At 46.0% G+C, this 16,976-nt stretch overlaps 1 protein-coding gene across 5 annotated transcripts in view; it reads left to right on the top strand.

Annotated features, from left to right (window-relative positions):
* Window positions 1-15,512, top strand: part of LOC120371762 (Krueppel-like factor 5) — a 77,224-nt gene extending 61,712 nt beyond the window's left edge. For all 5 annotated transcript variants that reach the window (XM_039487966.1, XM_039487968.1, XM_039487965.1 and 2 more), the window contains 3 exons: window positions 1,074-1,968; window positions 4,648-4,707; window positions 9,787-15,512. In XM_039487966.1, coding sequence (XP_039343900.1) covers window positions 1,074-1,968; window positions 4,648-4,707; window positions 9,787-9,965 — 1,134 coding nt within the window. In that variant the 3' untranslated portion in view covers window positions 9,966-15,512. The remainder of the gene's footprint in view (window positions 1-1,073; window positions 1,969-4,647; window positions 4,708-9,786) is intronic.
* Window positions 15,513-16,976: the final 1,464 nt, after the last annotated feature.

Here is a 16,976-nt window from a genome sequence, read left to right as displayed (position 1 = left end):
AAGTATTCAGTAGGCTCTGCAAGCCCGTATCTGCAGGGCCCAGGGAAACCGGACTGTTTTTCCGGCTCTATAACATATGAGTATATGAGGTCTATGTAATGAGAATGACACATGGGTAACCACATAATTAAAGGCTGCAGCTCCATTAAGGAGTATTAGTGGTAGTATCATTAACCACAAAGAGCAGAGCTTGAGTTGTCAGATGCTAGGGGTTGAATTTCCTAGTACGGTGCTGCCCTTGGACAGTCGAATCAATGGGAACATGTCCAGAAGATGCTCTGTCAGATAGGAATCATGAAGGAATCTGGAGTTTGATGATATTCGTAAACATACATAGAAAGTCATAGGACTAAAACTCTGCTGTGTTATATTACAGATGTGAAAGTTTCATGGGGAGAGAGAAAATAGAACAGTTTCTCTTTCGTTCTGGGCAGTTTCAGATCTAGGATCTCATGTGCTAGTACGAGGCCAACGTGTTCCCAGGCCTGTGGGCGACAGTTAAAACCCAACCTCATCCTCTTATTTTCAAAGCATTATGAAGGAACAATGAACCAATTGAGTTCTCATTAGGTTTTCTACAGTTTAAAGGAGAGTTGGGCCCAAACCTCAAAGTTCAGATCCAGACCCTAACTCCCCCAAGGTTTGAGGGCACTTGGATCTGGTGCTCGGACTTGGGCTCATCAGCTCCAGTTTTCAGTTCTCCCCCTCTTATTATTTATATAGAGAAATCTAAATCCTGGCCCTTCTCTGACTGCATCCGTGTGTTCACTCCCTGACGACTTATGCACAGCTCATCACTGCAGTATCCAAGCACATAACAGCCATTTTATCCTCACAACAGCTAGGGCAGGATTATGCCCATTTCACAGCACGGGGAACGGAGGCACAGACTTGAGTAAGTGCTTTGCCTAAGATCACACAGGGTGTCAGTGGCTGAGCTGCACTCCTGCATCCCAGTCCATTATCCTTTCCTGCCTTTTAGCCACCCACCTATCTTAGATGTTTGTAGCATACCCATCACCATAGCGGCTGAACACTGTACTCAAGAACACTTTCTTTTGTTCTCTCCGTAGGCGCGTTCTGAAATGGACAAGTACCTCTCCAGTCAGCTGATGCCAATTCCAATGGTGCCAGACAAGAAGTACCGCAGGGAGAGCGCCTCTGTGGTAGACGAGTTCTTCTCGACAGAGAAGCCCTCCTCCACGCCATACAGTGTGAACATCAATGTGATACTGCCTGACACCACACACCTGCGAACCGGGCTCTACCGGCCAGCCAAACCCCTCACCCCATTCCCACAGATCAAAACAGAGCCTGGCACCAGCTTCACCCAGCCCTGCTCATCCACGGCAGGCTCGACGCAGACGCTGCCGGATTTCACCAGTGTCTTCAGCATGCCGCAGTCGGTAGCGGTGAACAATATCTTCATCAAGCAGGAGATGCCCTCAGAGATCCCTTTGTCTGGCAGCCCGCAGCAGGCCCAGCTTTACCAGATGCCCATTGGAAATGGTGATGCTGATGTCGCCACAATGGTGCCCTCTACTGGCAGCACTGCAGCCATCAACACCATCAGCGGCGTCACCATGTCCACGGGCAGCGCCATGCTCCCCAGACCCATCCAGCCTGGCGGACAAGTGAAGCACTTCCAAAATGTCTCCCAAGGTCAGGGGAACTTCAACATCACGGGGCATTTCTACTCTGTCCCAGGACTGAACCTGCCCCCTTCACCTCCAAACTCACAGCCTGGCAGCCCTGAGAATCAACCTGAGCTCATCAACACCATCTCGCCCCCACCCTCCTATGAAGCCACATTTGGACTGAAGCTGGTACAGTCGTCCCAGATCCCCACACTCCCAAATGGTCTCGGGACCCTCTCCCAAGGGCACATTATCATGCCAACCCCCAAATACAACAGACGCAACAACCCAGAGCTGGAGAAAAGGAGGATCCATCACTGTGATTACCCAGGTATAGCCATGGCTGCTGTGTTGGTTTGGTGTCGGAATCCTTTCCTGATGGGCGTAGATCTAGCCTGTCTGAAATTTGCCATGCGTTTGTCCAAAATGTCCCCTCCTCCCAAAGTTGTTCTATGTAGCTGATTGATACCATCCATTTCCCATGTGGTAGATTGTATGTTGAAGAAGAGGGGACATGATAAAGATATAAAGAATAACGGATTCTCCAGAGGAGGTAGATCAAGCCCTGCTATTTACCCTTTGTCTTAATAAATGTGTTTGTAAATTGGAGAAGGTTCAGAGAAGAGTTACGAGAAGAATTCAAGGATTAGACAACATGCCTTCTCATGATAGACTCAAGGAGCTCTATCTATTTAGCTTAACCAAGAGAAGGTTAAGGGGTGACTTGATTACAGTCTGTAAGTATCCGTTGGGAAACAAATATTTAATAAGGGTCTCTTCAATCCAGCAGAGAAAGGTCTAGCCAGACAAATTCAGACTGGAAATAAATTGTAAAATTTTAATAGTGAGAGTAATTAACCAGTGAAACAACTCATCATTGAAACATTCTCACCACTGCCAATTTTTAAATCAGGATTGGATCTTTTTCTAAAAGATCTGCTCTAGGAATTGTTTTGGGAAAGTTCTCTGGCATGTGTTATACAGATGGTCAGACTACATGATCACAATTGTCCCTTCTGTCCTTGGAATCTATGAATAATCCAAGAACATGGGGGCATTCAAGGAAACTGACAGGCAAAGTATTGAAAACTGATAGAAGGAAATGCTTTTATTAACACAGCACACAAATAGCTTGTGGAACTCATTGCCACAAGATATCACTCAGGCCAAGATGTTAGCAAGGTTCAAAAAGGAATATCCAGAGTTACAATAATTGTGGTTCAGAAACAACCAAGAGTTTATGAGTGGCCTTGTTTAGGACACTCCAAAGTTAGGGGCTGTTCAGATCCAAGGTTTTGGTTTAGCCCACCATCGAGGGGCCATTAGTAAAATTCAGTTATAATTCCAGTTTCCCTCAAAGTTTAAGTGTGTTTCGATCTGGTCCCATCTCTATCTGATAGAGACCAAAGGAGACCTGGTTTGAACCTCAGCTGCAAAGGTGGCTCATGTAAATGTAACTACAAGTTCCAGCTATGAGGTTGGGGACTCCACTAGTTAGCTGCATTTCCTTGGGACATCTGAGTACCAGGCTGGTAGATGCCACAGAGCAATCTCTCAGTCACCTTGGTTTATGTATAGCAAACTTCAGACAAAAAAGAATCAATCTGATCTTGATAAAACAGATTCCTGGCAGAAGAAAAAATAGCCCTTAAATTTCAGGGAAGCTGAAGTCTGAACTCCAGAAAAAGCATAAAAGAATTGTGAGCTGGGAAAGCCAGTGAGGTGCCAAACTCAAAGAATTTGGAGTATGGCTTCAGTTCCGATGAGCATCAAACGTCTGGCTGAATGTGATGTTTAGCTGAACTATCTGCATGTTGTGAATAGAGCTGATTGGAAAGCAGAATTTCCATCCCATAGGAGATTCTGACATTTCAACATTTGTTTTTCTTCTGATTTGGAAAAGTTGAATTTCAAATTTTTTCATGGAATCGAAATTCCAAAAGGTTTTTGATACAGAAACATCAGTATATTTTGTTTCAATTATGTTGAAATAAGGTAAAGACATTTTGTTTTGATAATGTCAAAACACTGTAATATATTAATTATATAATATATAAATATAATGCAATACTAAAATTAATCATATACTATAAAAGTTGAAATGAAATGAAATAAAACAATAAATCAAAATTAAACTTTATCTCATCGAAGGGAAACATTTTAGCAATTATATAAAAGAAACGAGAGAGTCTAAATGATAATTTTTGGCACTTTTCCTCAAAAATATCATTGAAATTGACACATTTATCTGAAATGTGTTGATTTAGATGAACCTGCATTTTCTGACTGAAAACTGCTCCTTTGAAAATTTTTCAATCTGCTCTGCTCTTGAATATTGAAAACTGGGCCAGCGCTTCACAAAATTGCCAGTGCTTTGTACTTTCTCATATATCATCATCTTCTGCTGGAGCTGGAAATACCACAAAAAAGAGCCTTTCTTGCAGTATTTTGGCAGTGGTTCTAGAATCCAGAAAGTCAGAGGCAATGCAAAACTGTCAAATAATAATGCAGAAGTTAACATTTTTATGCTACCTATGTACAAGGTTCAGACTGAGCTTGGGATGAAATCTTGGGTCTGATAGATTTGGTCTTATTCAAACTGATTCTTCCATCCCCAGTTAAAACATGTAAGTGTGAGAATTGATCGTACTAAGGAATATCACATGGGGGGTCCTGTTAGAAAGTTTGGATGCTCCTTTGCATGCCTGATTTGCCATTGTTGTGCACTCCTTGCTGCAAAAAGCTCTCAACTTGTGGGTGAAAGAAACTTGTCCTCCCCCACTGACATATGCAGTCTTCATTCTGAACAAGTGTCCTTGTTTAGCTGCTATAGAAACAAGCCTTACACAGGTACTAATTTGCAAACTATTACCCACAGTTCTTTTCAATCCTCTTTCCTTCTGGCAACTCAGATTTGCTGCAGCTCATCATAACCTTGGTGCGTGTATTTTAAATCTGTATTAGAATGAAACATTTTTCATCCTAAGGGGTTTCTGTTTTGTTTTTACAGGTTGCACGAAAGTTTACACCAAGAGTTCCCACCTGAAGGCACATCAGAGAACTCACACAGGTAAGTGTACACCTGAGTCTGGCATAATACTTAGACTCTCTCTAGCCACGGTATTTTTATACTATACCCATCATTGGGGTGGTAGCTGTTGATTTCAATGGTATTACCCCAAGTGCAATCTGATCGCTAACACAGTAAATACAGTTAGATAAACAGATTTAGCGGTGTTTGTGGAGGAACTAATCAGAGAGCTCTCGCTGTGTTTGGGAGAACAAAAGACATACCAGTTGCAACAGAAAATCGGTAGCTGTACACTACAGTGCGTGCTTGCCTATCTATGTGTGTGTGATGCCCATTAACTATTGCACAGGATCTAACTATGGGCTTGTCTACATGGTGCAGCAATGTATGAACTCCAAGGGTCTGATTTCTAAAGCACACTAACATGGTGCATAATAATTGGTCTGTGTAGATGCTGCTGGTGTGCACTAAAAGTTCCCTAATGTTTCAAATAGCACTACTTTAAAGCACATTAGGGGGATTTTAGTGCACACCAGCAGGACTAATTAATGCGTGACATGTTAGTGTGTTTTAGAAATCGCACCTGCACATTACCCCACTGTGCAGACATGCCCTGAGTTACCTTTAAATACCTCCTGCACCTGGCTGGGGTATTGGTTCAATACAGACTTGGGGAGGAGTCGCACTGCTTAGCCAATGGGATTGCAGCCTGAAGTGATTTGGCTGCATATACACAACATATGAGGAGAAAACAGAAGGGGAAGGGCCATCCGCTTTGTGAATTGTTTCCCCTTTGAGCCAGGGGAGAGCCCCAGGATTCGATACTCTGGCCCCTGAACAATTAATTAAAACAAAACATATCCAACAGTGCCCCAGCGTTCCCTGCATAAACCAGCCCCCTGGCCCCTCTCAGTGCAGGCAGGCGGAGGGCTCCTCTGAGGACAGCCTGAGCCCTTATCAGATCCTTGGCCAGTCCCAGAACCAGAGCTCCCCTCATAAATCTCTTTTATAGAAGTGTTGATCTTTACTGGGTGCAATTAAGCTGTCCCTGGGGTCACTTTTCTTTTTTTATGAGCAACGAACAAATCACAAAGCAAGTCCCAAGCCTGGGAATCATTTCTCCCACCTGGCTCTGCTTCTATTTCATCTTATCAGGCCCCGAACGAGGCAGGAGATGAAGTATTTTCTCAGCCCTGTGCTGTAGAGACGCATGCCATAGAATACCTCAGGAGGAGATGGGAGGAAAGAAGGCCAAGGGCTGTGTCCAAGCTACCATGGGCAGACAGTAGTAAGGAAGGGCACTGAGTTCCCAGGAAAGGAGCTTCAGGATGGGGAGATGGTAACAACCATCCCCCCTTTACAAATAAAGAGCTGTTTTCCTGACCCCAACCAGGGCCCTGCCCTAGCCCTCTGCATGAGAGATGGGTAGCCCTCAAAAGTTGCCTGAGCCATTGTGCAGTGACCTGATGAGACAAACTCCAGCCTCTCCTTGGAGCCATTTTGTTGGCCCTGCTGGGGCCTGAGTTTGACGTGATCCCACTTGCTTCCACCACTTGCCTCAAGATGCCCTCTTCATGGGGCAGAGGGACAAAAGAGGATGTGCCTTGAACTGGTAGAAGTATTGGTGGAAGTGGCTAGAGGGAAATCCAGAATGGTAGAGGGGAAGCCATTGATGAGTCAACTATATTGGGAGGTTATGTAGTAGGCAAGTGTTCCCCAGGCACAAGCTCAAGCCGCCATATTCAGCCTAATGAGTAACCAGAAATCTAGAGTGGAAAGGCCAGAGTATTAATCCGCATGGTACCGTAGCATCCCACAAGTCGCTCAGTCATTTGAATGGTTAATAAAGCCATTTGGGATAACCCACCCAATTGGATCTAGCCTGGGAAATCTATCAGGCCCAATCACAAACACCTTCCCCTGTGGTTTGCCCGTTGCTATGGTCTAGGCCATATCAGTCTCCAGGGGACACCATTCATTGCCCTGGCGCCATTGTGCGATTAAATATAAAACCCACTGGCCGCTCACCCACCTCCCAGGGATCGGAATGCCAATTGGGCTCATTGTTCCAGCCTGTCCTGCCGTGCTGTCCTGGGGGAAGGAGCCAGCTTGAGGGACAATGGAAAGCATTTTGTTTCCATCCTGGAGATCAACCTGTTATTGTTTGAAAGTAAAAAGCCTTGGTGGGGCTGACCCAGCCAGATGACCTGCCTGGGACAATGGTTGAGTCTGAGCGGGGCAAACCTCGCCTTTGTCTTTCAGCTTAGAAAACTAATAAAGACGCCCACAAACCCATGTGATCCTGAGAGTGCCATAAGATTTCCCAAGTGCTGCTTGTAAATCGAGCTTAAATTCTTATTGAGCTGAGCCATAAACATATTTCTCACACCTGGCAGAAAGCTAAGGTGCTTTGCATTTCTTCACGTACTGTTTGCTGCTGGGTTCACACCTCATTCTGTCTGTGTGCATGCGTGCATGGGAATGTTTATGTGGGGGCATGCAAATGTACACATATGCTTGTATACAGAAGCTTTCTGTGCATGAAAACAGACATGTTTATAAGTATGTGTTGTATGTGCCCAGAGATACGTCTCTGTGTTAGCATGCATCATGTGATAACGTCGCGTGTGTGTGTGTGTGTGTGTGTGAGAGAGCTCTTGTCTATGTGCATGCACAGATATGTGTATACTCAAATATGCATGCCTGTGTCTGTGGGCACATATGATGTGCACCCATCCTGGGGCATGCACATGCATGTTGCCTGTGTACGTGCACTTGAGCTGTTGTTAAGTTCTCCATAATTGGCCAATGAAATGGTAAATATTTGAGGTCGGGAAAGTCAGCACATTCCATGAACTCTGCCTGCTTGCTCAGGCTGTTAAAGAGCGAGGACTAATATTTGAGGGGACCACGCCCTGCCAAAGCGTGGGCTGCAGCACTCAGTCCAGAGTTCAGCTCAGCCTCCCGGGCTGCAGCTGCTGCAGGGTGTGACCAGTCTGTCCAGATTTGGAGAAGAGCCGGGCAAGGCTGGCCTGGGCTTTTCCACACAAGCTCCTGGCTGACTGAGACACTTCCCCATTTGATCTGCAGGATAAACAGGGAGGTGGGGACACTGAGGCACAAAAACACACTGAAAGGTCCTGCAGGAGCTCTTATGCACATCAAAATGTCACAATGTGAAGGGCCAATATAGAGCTGGTTGGAGTGTGAGGTGGGGGCAGAGTTCTAGGGAAAATTTAGCTGAAAACCAAAAATCTTTAGAATCTTCCATGGAAAATTTTGATGTTTCATCAAAACTCAAAGCAAAAATGCCCAGGGACTTTGTAAAAAGCACTGCAGCCTGACCTGGCTGAGCCTGACTCAGCTGCCATAGGGATACCCTCATCTCGGAGGAGAAGCTCATGGTATGGAGAGTGACCGTTCAGGTACAGCTGAGCAAGAAGGGTTAGGGATCACCCAGTGAGTGACTGCACATGTTATAGGAGAACATGCCTACATACCACAATGATTAGCCAGCTAGATATGTCCAGGGATTGATGGTTGGACAGAAGGGTGCGTATGGGGATGGATGGATGGATAGAAGGATATGTGTTTGGGAGGCAGGATGGATGAATAGCGGGGGAAGGATGGATAGATAGAGGAGTGTGTATGGGGATAGATAGCGAAATGGGTATGTGTTGGGATGGGTGGATGGTGGATAGATAGAAGGATATGTATTTGGGAGGAGGTATGGATGGATGCATAGATACAGGAGGAGGGATGGATAGATACAGGAGTATGTGTAGGGATTGGTGGATGGTGGATAGAGAGTGGGGTATGTGTGTGAGGGAAGGGATGGATGTATAGAAGGGAAGGGATGGATGGATGGATGGATGGATAGAAGGATATGTGTTTGGGGAGAGGGTTGGATGGATAGATAGAGGAATGTATATGGAGATGGATAGCTAGAGTGATATGTATAGGGATGGGTGGATGGTGGATAGATAGAAGAATATGTGCTTGGGAGGAGGAATGGATGGATGGAAGGATAGCTAGAGGAGTATGCGTAGGCATGGGTGGATGGTGGATAGAAAGAGAGTGGGGTATGTGTGTGAGGGAAGGGAGGGATGGATGGATAGCTAGACGGGAAGGGAGGGATGGATGGATAGCTAGACGGGAAGGGAGGGATGGATGGATAGCTAGAAGGGAAGGGATGGATGGATGAACAGCTAGACAAGAAGGGATGGATGGATGGATAGCTAGAAGGGAAGGGATGGATGGATGGATAGCTAGAAGGGAAGGGAAGGGATGGATGGATGGATAGCTAGAAGGGAAGGGAGGGATGGATGGATAGCTAGAAGGGAAGGGATGGATGGATAGCTAGAAGGGAAGGGATGGATGGATAGCTAGAAGGGAAGGGATGGATGGATGGATGGATAGCTAGAAGGGAAGGGATGGATGGATAGCTAGAAGGGAAGGGATGGATGGATGGATGGATAGCTAGAAGGGAAGGGATGGATGGATGAACAGCTAGACAAGAAGGGAAGGGAAGGGATGGATAGCTAGAAGGGAAGGGATGGATGGATGGATCGCTAGAAGGGAAGGGAAGGGAGGGATGGATGGATGGCTCGAAGGAAGGGATGGATGGATAGCTAGAAGGAAGGGATGGCTGGATAGCTAGAAGGGAAGGGATGGATGGATGGATGGATAGCTAGAAGGGAAGGGATGGATGGATGAACAGCTAGACAAGAAGGGAAGGGAAGGGATGGATAGCTAGAAGGGAAGGGATGGATGGATGAACAGCTAGACAAGAAGGGATGGATGGATAGCTAGAAGGGAAGGGATGGATGGATGGATGGACAGCTGGAAGGGAAGGGAAGGGATGGATGGATAGCTAGAAGGGAAGGGAAGGGATGGATGGATGAACAGCTAGACAAGAAGGGATGGATGGATGGATAGCTAGAAGGGAAGGGAGGGATGGATGGATAGCTAGAAGGGAAGGGAAGGGATGGATGGATGGATGAATAGCTAGAAGGGGATGGATGGAGACTGACAGATGGATGCCTAGATAGGTAAGTACTGGACACTGGTGTGCTGCTGTGGTGCACACTGTAACCTCTGGCCTGTTGCCCCCTACAGGAGAGAAGCCATACAAATGCACCTGGGAAGGCTGCGACTGGCGCTTTGCCCGCTCCGACGAGCTTACCCGGCACTACCGCAAGCACACAGGCGCCAAGCCCTTCAAGTGCCTAGCCTGTGGGCGCTGCTTCTCCCGCTCCGACCACCTGGCTCTGCACATGAAGAGACACCAGAACTAGTGGCAGAGCTCCTGCCTCACCCTTGCCTCCCTTCCAGGAGCAGCTGGGACGCCTTCCTCTTAGACGGATGACTCTTCTTGTACATAGGAACAAAACCATGCTGTGATCAAAGGGCAGCGTGTGAGCTCTGTGCACGCTTCCTCCTTGTGCCCTGTCACCAAGGTACTCTTAGTTAAAGGATGATTAAAACTATATCTGTATCCTGGCCAGGATCCCACTTCCTGACCAGGAGATGTTCCTTGGACTCCAGGACTCTCCCTTCCAGTGAATTTGCTATTTATTTTTCATTCTGAAGCAATTTTCTCTTTTGTCTCAAACTCTTTGGAGCCTTCCCTTCCCTTTTGGGGTCTGCCTCTGGTTGGGAATGAGCAGAAATATGTTGGGCTGATGCGCCACTGGGCTAGCCAGCTGTTGGGAGGGCTTTATCAAGTTCTTTGTGGAGCCTTCTTGGACTGAGCTATTCCATAACCAAGTTGCCACCAGCAGTGTAGCACACAGGACATCCAGGCCATGCAAGAATAGCAGTGAGTGTTCGTGGATTGTTTGGAAAGTCGGCTCTTTAGTCTTCACCCCTGTGGTTGCAAGAAACAAGGGCAGGAAAACCTATTCCCAAGAAGTGCTGCCACAGCTGGGACAGATCCAAAGCAGACAACAAAGCTGTTGTTCATGCTCCACTGAGACCACCTGATATTTCCTGCAAGAGAGGTGGCTTTGGGTTGTGAATTCCTAGTTTTCTTTGCCAGGCATGTCCAACACTTGGCCTTTAGCATTTCTGCTTGGAGGATGGTTTTGGCTTCTGCTGTCTCTGTTGTGAGAACCAGGTTGGCTTTCAGGGGCAGGAAGTGGCCAGTCCCCATGAAGAAAAAAAAAAAGACGACACACTGGTTTCCCAGAATGCATTGTGCCTTTGATTTCCAAGGATACATTGAGTGGGGCCCCCCTCAGGCCTCAAACACAAGAGACTGGTCGTTACAAACCACTTTTTCCTGTTGCCATTTGTGCATTGTACCACGTTCAGAAAAGCAGCTTTGAAAACAAACTTGTGCAAACTGTGATCATGTTACCTACCTCACAGGTTCATGGCCCCACGCTCTGCAAGGAACCTTCACTTGTCTTCCTCAGAACACCTCGATGTGCAGCGTACAGGGGAGACCCCTGGAGCACATGAAAAGTTAAACATGGGCAGAGTAAGAATAGGCTATGCCCACTGAAACTACAGCAATATAGTAGATAAGAAACAAATCAGGACACCGTAATCAGCCTAGCATGTTCAACAGTACTTTGATTTTTCCTGGCGAACAAATGTAAATAATGTACAGACAGTGATGTGTGATAGAAAATCAACCAATAAGCAAAATCACATGGGCTGTGGAGATTCTGGAAACTTTATCCCACCTGCAGCCTACAAGTCAAATGTGGCCCATCGTTGCCCTGAAGGAAGCCAATCAAACTTCTGGTGAACATAGCCAGTCCTGTATGTCTGTCCAAGAAGATACAAGGGAAGGCAGATGTCAGGGCTTGTGCATGCTCGTTAGTTACTCAGTTAGGTTTACACATGCATTACTGTAGATGTGCCCCTGGGATTCCTGGCAAGTTGCCCACAAAGTCTCAATGTTTCGTCTGTCCCTGATTCAGCGCTTTCTAAGCAGCTTATCTCTCCAGTCCAGGGGGCACATGTTAGGCCACGTCAGTTACCCAACTGCAATGATTCATTAGGATTAAACTTCAGTGACCTCCAGATGTTCCGGTGGAGCTGGGAGCGGAGAAGTCTCTGCAGAGCTTGACCCTGGGTCTGTGAAGAGGGACATGGCTCATGCATTCCCTGGGCTTACCAGCTCTGACTTGATTCTGCTCTTCAGACTTGCCAGCTCACCTGAGTCCCTTGCCAAATGGTCCGGGAAGCTCTGATGGCTGTGTCCTCCAGCATGCTCCCTGCCTGCCTGCCCCGCCTTTACTGTTTTGACCCTGACAAATGGCAGATGCCCAGTCAGGGCCTCCAAAGCCAGGCTTGAAAAGCAGTCAGAGAGGATAATTATAACTGGAGCCAAAATAAACGAGGAAGGGAGCCCGAGGGTGCAACTCTGAATTGCACCCACCCCTTTCTAGGGTATTTTGGAGGCTCCTCAATGCACCGCCATCAGGGGCTGCATTTCTTTAATAAAAGGCCCTTGTTATAATACAAGGATCCCTGGGGAATTGATATGTGCCATATGTTTATTGTTGTAAAGGATGCATTATTTTATCGTGTACTTTGTCAAATAGGTGTGTATGTGCGCATATATATGTGTGTGTGTGTATATATATATATATATAGGGTGTGTGTGCGCGCGTGTGTGTGTTTAGGGCAGCATCTGCTTCATTGGCACAGATTCTGGTGTGCACAGGAACATGGCAATGAAGTCGTGGTCCTAATTCTCCAGTGCTCAGTTTATAGGGTGGAGTTGGTGGCCTCTGATATACAAGAAATCAGATTAGATGATCTAGGATTTCTGGTCTTCAACTCTGATGCTACGGTTCTCTGTGTACATGGCTTTTTCCCTTTTAGTTCATGACTTGCTTTAAACGAAGCTTCATAGTAAGTATTTACTCCTGAGCTCTGACCAATGCTATACCAGCAAACACCATGTCACATCAGAGCACGGCCAATCCCAGGCATGCCGTTTTCTGGGCTCGGTGTGCCATGATCCATCAGTGAGATGCCTCTCACTGAATCTGTACTCCACCAGTTGTGCCAGCATGCATCCATTTGTAGAGAGAGGTTCTCTGTGTGGATCCTACTGTATGACTGCAGGGTGGGGAAGTTCTCTGTGCACTGAGAAAGGTCTTGCTGTTGAATGTTCAGGCCTTCAGTACTGCATGCATGCACGCACACACAGAGTCTCTGTCATTTGGGATTATCTAAACTGGAAGGCATTTCATTGTCAGACAACAACACGTTTAACCAGTCACATCTCCTGGCTCCTGGATGTTAGGGCTGGGTGGATGGATTGGGTGGGAAGCCAAACTAGCCATGTTGGAGCCTGTCGAGCCCAACCCAGTGTTGGCTTGTGTTCAGCTGACATAGCATTGCGATATATTGCACATGCAAGGCCTTTCCCACCATCCTTGTTGCTCACACACACACACATCCCAAATACCCACAACACAGGATCCTAATGATTAGCAGCCTGGTTACAACAGTTCCATAGAATAGGCAGCTGGAGAATGCAACATTAGCAAATCAGAGTCATGACTCTCAAGGTTGGGGTACGTGCTGACCACATTCTACTGTCTAGCTGTGTGAGCAACCCTTCTGGACACATTGAGAAGAGCCACATTCTGTTTGTGGATTTGGGGGCATACAGAGCCCACAGTGTGAAAGGCTGGTGGGAGATCGTCTGATAAAGTATCACATCAGCTGCACTATGACAGCACAATGAGGGAGTAATAAGTCTTTACCCGCAAAGGGCTTTGTTGTAGCAGCCTTAAGACTGGACTATGCATGGCATCCTGTGTGCTTTTGTTTTTTGCTTTTAAATGCTAAATTTCAACAGAATCAAAGGAAAATTTCCCTGCAAAAGAGATGAAAGGCAGGTTAAAATGTGAAATATTTTATGCCTTGGACTTCATGGCTTTAGAGCTGAGTAAGAACCAAACTCCCCCTCTTCCTCCCTGTTAAATCTCTCACACCCACGCAATGTCATGCCGACAGTGGAGGACTAATGGGCATTACCTATTCACTGGACTGGGTTAAAACCGGTCATTCGATTTGTTTGGTGGAAAATGTCATTGTTTTCAAATTTTCCTGATGGGCCTTTTGAGGGCAAAAAGGTTTTTGTTTTTGAAAAACGGTTTTCGGTAAAATGGTTAGTTTAAAACAAAAATTTTAAAATTAGTTTTTTGAAAATCAAATTGTTCCCTCAGAACTGAACCAAACCCCATTGTTTTTTTAAACTGAATGTTTTTGATTGAAAACTGAACTAGTTTACTGAAAAATATCTGGATTTTTTTATTACTTTTATTTTTGGGAAAGAAAATAGAAAATATCTATTATTTAAAAAATGTTGGTCCAAGAGCCATTTTGTCATCAAAACAATGCTCTGCTCTTCAGCTTTACCTGATACCCAAGAAAGACATGCTGGGTCTTTGGATGGGGCTTGATAGCATTTGAGGAATCCGCATACTCCAGAGTGTTTTTTGGATAGTGCCTCCTTGCTAGCTGGAGCATCATTAAAGAAGGCCTTTGGCTCTCACAGCCAACTGGCATGTCTATTATTATTCTCAAAAGAAACATAATAAGCCCAGATCAACATATGGCCATTTCGTGGGGCACTAAGAAGAGTGGACCATCAGAAATTTTGGGAAGAGCACTGGGGGCTATTTCTATATTCTAAACACCTCGGGACACAGGACCCACTAGCTGGATTTCCTGAACTTCCTTCAGAACAAAATGTTGGGGCGTAAATGTCCTCTTTTCATTGTCGTTTGTGCTTCTGAGCATGTAACACAGCAGAGGGATTTCTATAAATAGTAGGGAATGCTGTACAGATTTTTGTATGTAGATTTGAAGCAATTGTTTACTGTATAATATGAACTCACACCAAATCGGGATCTGGAAAACTGTGGTGGAAGGTTTATTTTCTGGATATGTTTTTGTTTGTTACTTTTTAAAAAAATATTAATTAATCTGCTATTTCGTAATAAAATTATCCTGCAGGGAGGGATGTTCATTCTTCTATCCCCACGCCAAACACCATCCCAGCACCCAGCTCCTGCTTCTTGCTACCTGCCTTAAATACCGTGATCAAGTTGCTAACACGTCTCACTGTGGACAGATTCCTGAGATCGAGAGACAGCAGTTTTAAGGCTTGTAGTAACTTCATTGCGCTCTGCAAGTGGGTTGGGGGTGGGCTGTTCCACTCAAGTTGGTGAAAAATAGCAGAGAGGCGCTGTTTCCTCATACCACTGAGCTATCTAATCCTGCCTGTAGCTGATGCTTTAGCGGAAAGTGGAACTGCCTTCCTCCTCAAATGCACGCAACTGACTGTGCAACACTGTGTAGGGAAAAGCAAGGGAGAGAATTCCTCCCAGCCCTTCACAGGCGACCATCATCCAGCCTGATGCATGATACTTGATCACCCTTACCCTACATTGTGTAGCTACGAGTGTTGTTAGGTTTTGTTAGAACATGCAGCATGGAAAGGCAGCTAAAGGGTTAATGAGCATTTTACTCTCCCCCCAGACTTGGGCCGCCTCCTGCCCTGAAATTAGCATATACTTGGTGAGGCTAAGGGTCCCTCATGGAGCCATCTGAAAGACCTGCCACCCTGCCCAGACAAAGCATGTTTGCTAACATTGACCTCCAAGGCATACACCTCTCCTGGCTCCTAGAATCCCAGAGGTGACTTTGCAGGAGCAGTCTCCCAAGTGGCTCTCTTTATTGGGGGATTCTGAGGGGGAGGAGGGCGGAAGGAATAAAACCCCTCCCTTGAGCAAAAAAAAAAAAAAAGAGCTCAAGCGTGAGCTGATGGGTGTATGATGTAATGGGTGTCCTGGATGTTAAACTCAATGTGTACATTATTATTATTATTTTTTTTTTTACAAAAAGGAATGAAATAAACAGATCTTTATAAACTGTGCCCCCATGAGTGTCGCCTTCCTTCTCCTGCTGGTTCTTTGGGATTGCTTTGTCCGGTTGGAATATGGCATCCCTCTCTGTGCCTCTCCTAGTCAATTTCCCAAAGGCATGGTGCACTACACCTCAGGGCGCTGGGTAAATGCCCAGATAACAGACATGCTCGGGCTGTCGGTGCTGCTTGCACAACAGAGACATTGGGTATGTCTGTACTGAAAGCACAGGGTTCTGGGTGGGTTTGTTTGGCCCATGCTGAAGTGGCTTCAGTGCTCTGGCCCCCGAGTTACCTAGCTAAAATCTTGCTTGGGTATGTCTACTCAAATGGTAATCGCACCCGCTGATGGCATGATAGACATACCCATGGACTCAGGCATGGTTTCCATGTTGTCTTTTTCATTTCTGAACAAGCATAGAGGGTATCTCCCATCCAATGGTCCTGCCATTTCTCTACTGCCTTTAAAGGACAGAGAAAGTGTTGCATTAAGAGCACCGGCAGAGAGGAAGGATGGACTTAAGGTTAAGGTCCTAGACTGGGACTCAAGAGACCTATTATAGCCCTATCTCTGCTGTAGATGTCCGGCGTGACCTTGGGCAAGACATTTAAACCTGTGAGGGCTCACATCCAAAAATAGAGGCCCTCTGAAATAATGTTTTTGAAAATTGTAGCTTTAATTGCCTCAGTTTCCCCATCTGTAAAATGAGGATAATGACACAGCACCCTCTCACAGTGCATTAGGAGGCAAAATCCATTAATGTTTGTGACATGCTCAGTTACAACAGAGATGGGGCCATAGAGAGGACTTTAACATGCCAGACGCTCACTGTCTCCTTAACAAGTCAACCCGCAGCTCGCTCTGTATCTCTGACTGCCTATGGGAGGAGAGCTGCTGTCTATTCACAGAATCTACCTAGGAGCCACCCCTGCTGAGGGGACTGCTCAGTCAGGTACCAATACTCTGAGTCTGTGTAACTGGAGGCAGGAGAACACTAAATGACAGGGCTTGTGTCCCACTCTAGGATATTGGCCCCTGGGTTGAATACATCAAGGTATCAGCCAGCAAAGCTGATTTTTATCAGGAGTTGTACTGTAGTGTTTCTGTGAAGAACAAGGGTCACGTTTCCCTCCTCCACAGCTGGTGACTGTGTTTGACTTCAGTGAGAGGCCAGCGTGGAGAATAGATCCCCATGCGCAGACTCCTGGATCATTCTAGCTCTGCCACTGATTCTCTGGGATATGGTGCTGAGATCCCCATGTGAAAGGCCTCACTGACAGATCGACAGATGAGATGAATGATCTGATAGTAAACGGCTTTTATTATTCATTCTCTTTTACGTTTTCATTTTCCCAGCTATGTTATGAACAATGCTGGGTGAATCTTCCATGAAGCCCAAAACCA

This window comes from Mauremys reevesii, linkage group 9 (genome assembly GCF_016161935.1).
Source record: "Mauremys reevesii isolate NIE-2019 linkage group 9, ASM1616193v1, whole genome shotgun sequence".
Taxonomy (NCBI): domain Eukaryota; kingdom Metazoa; phylum Chordata; order Testudines; family Geoemydidae; genus Mauremys; species Mauremys reevesii.
The sequence above is the reverse complement of the archived record's forward strand: the minus strand, read 5'-3'. Positions and strand labels throughout refer to the sequence as shown.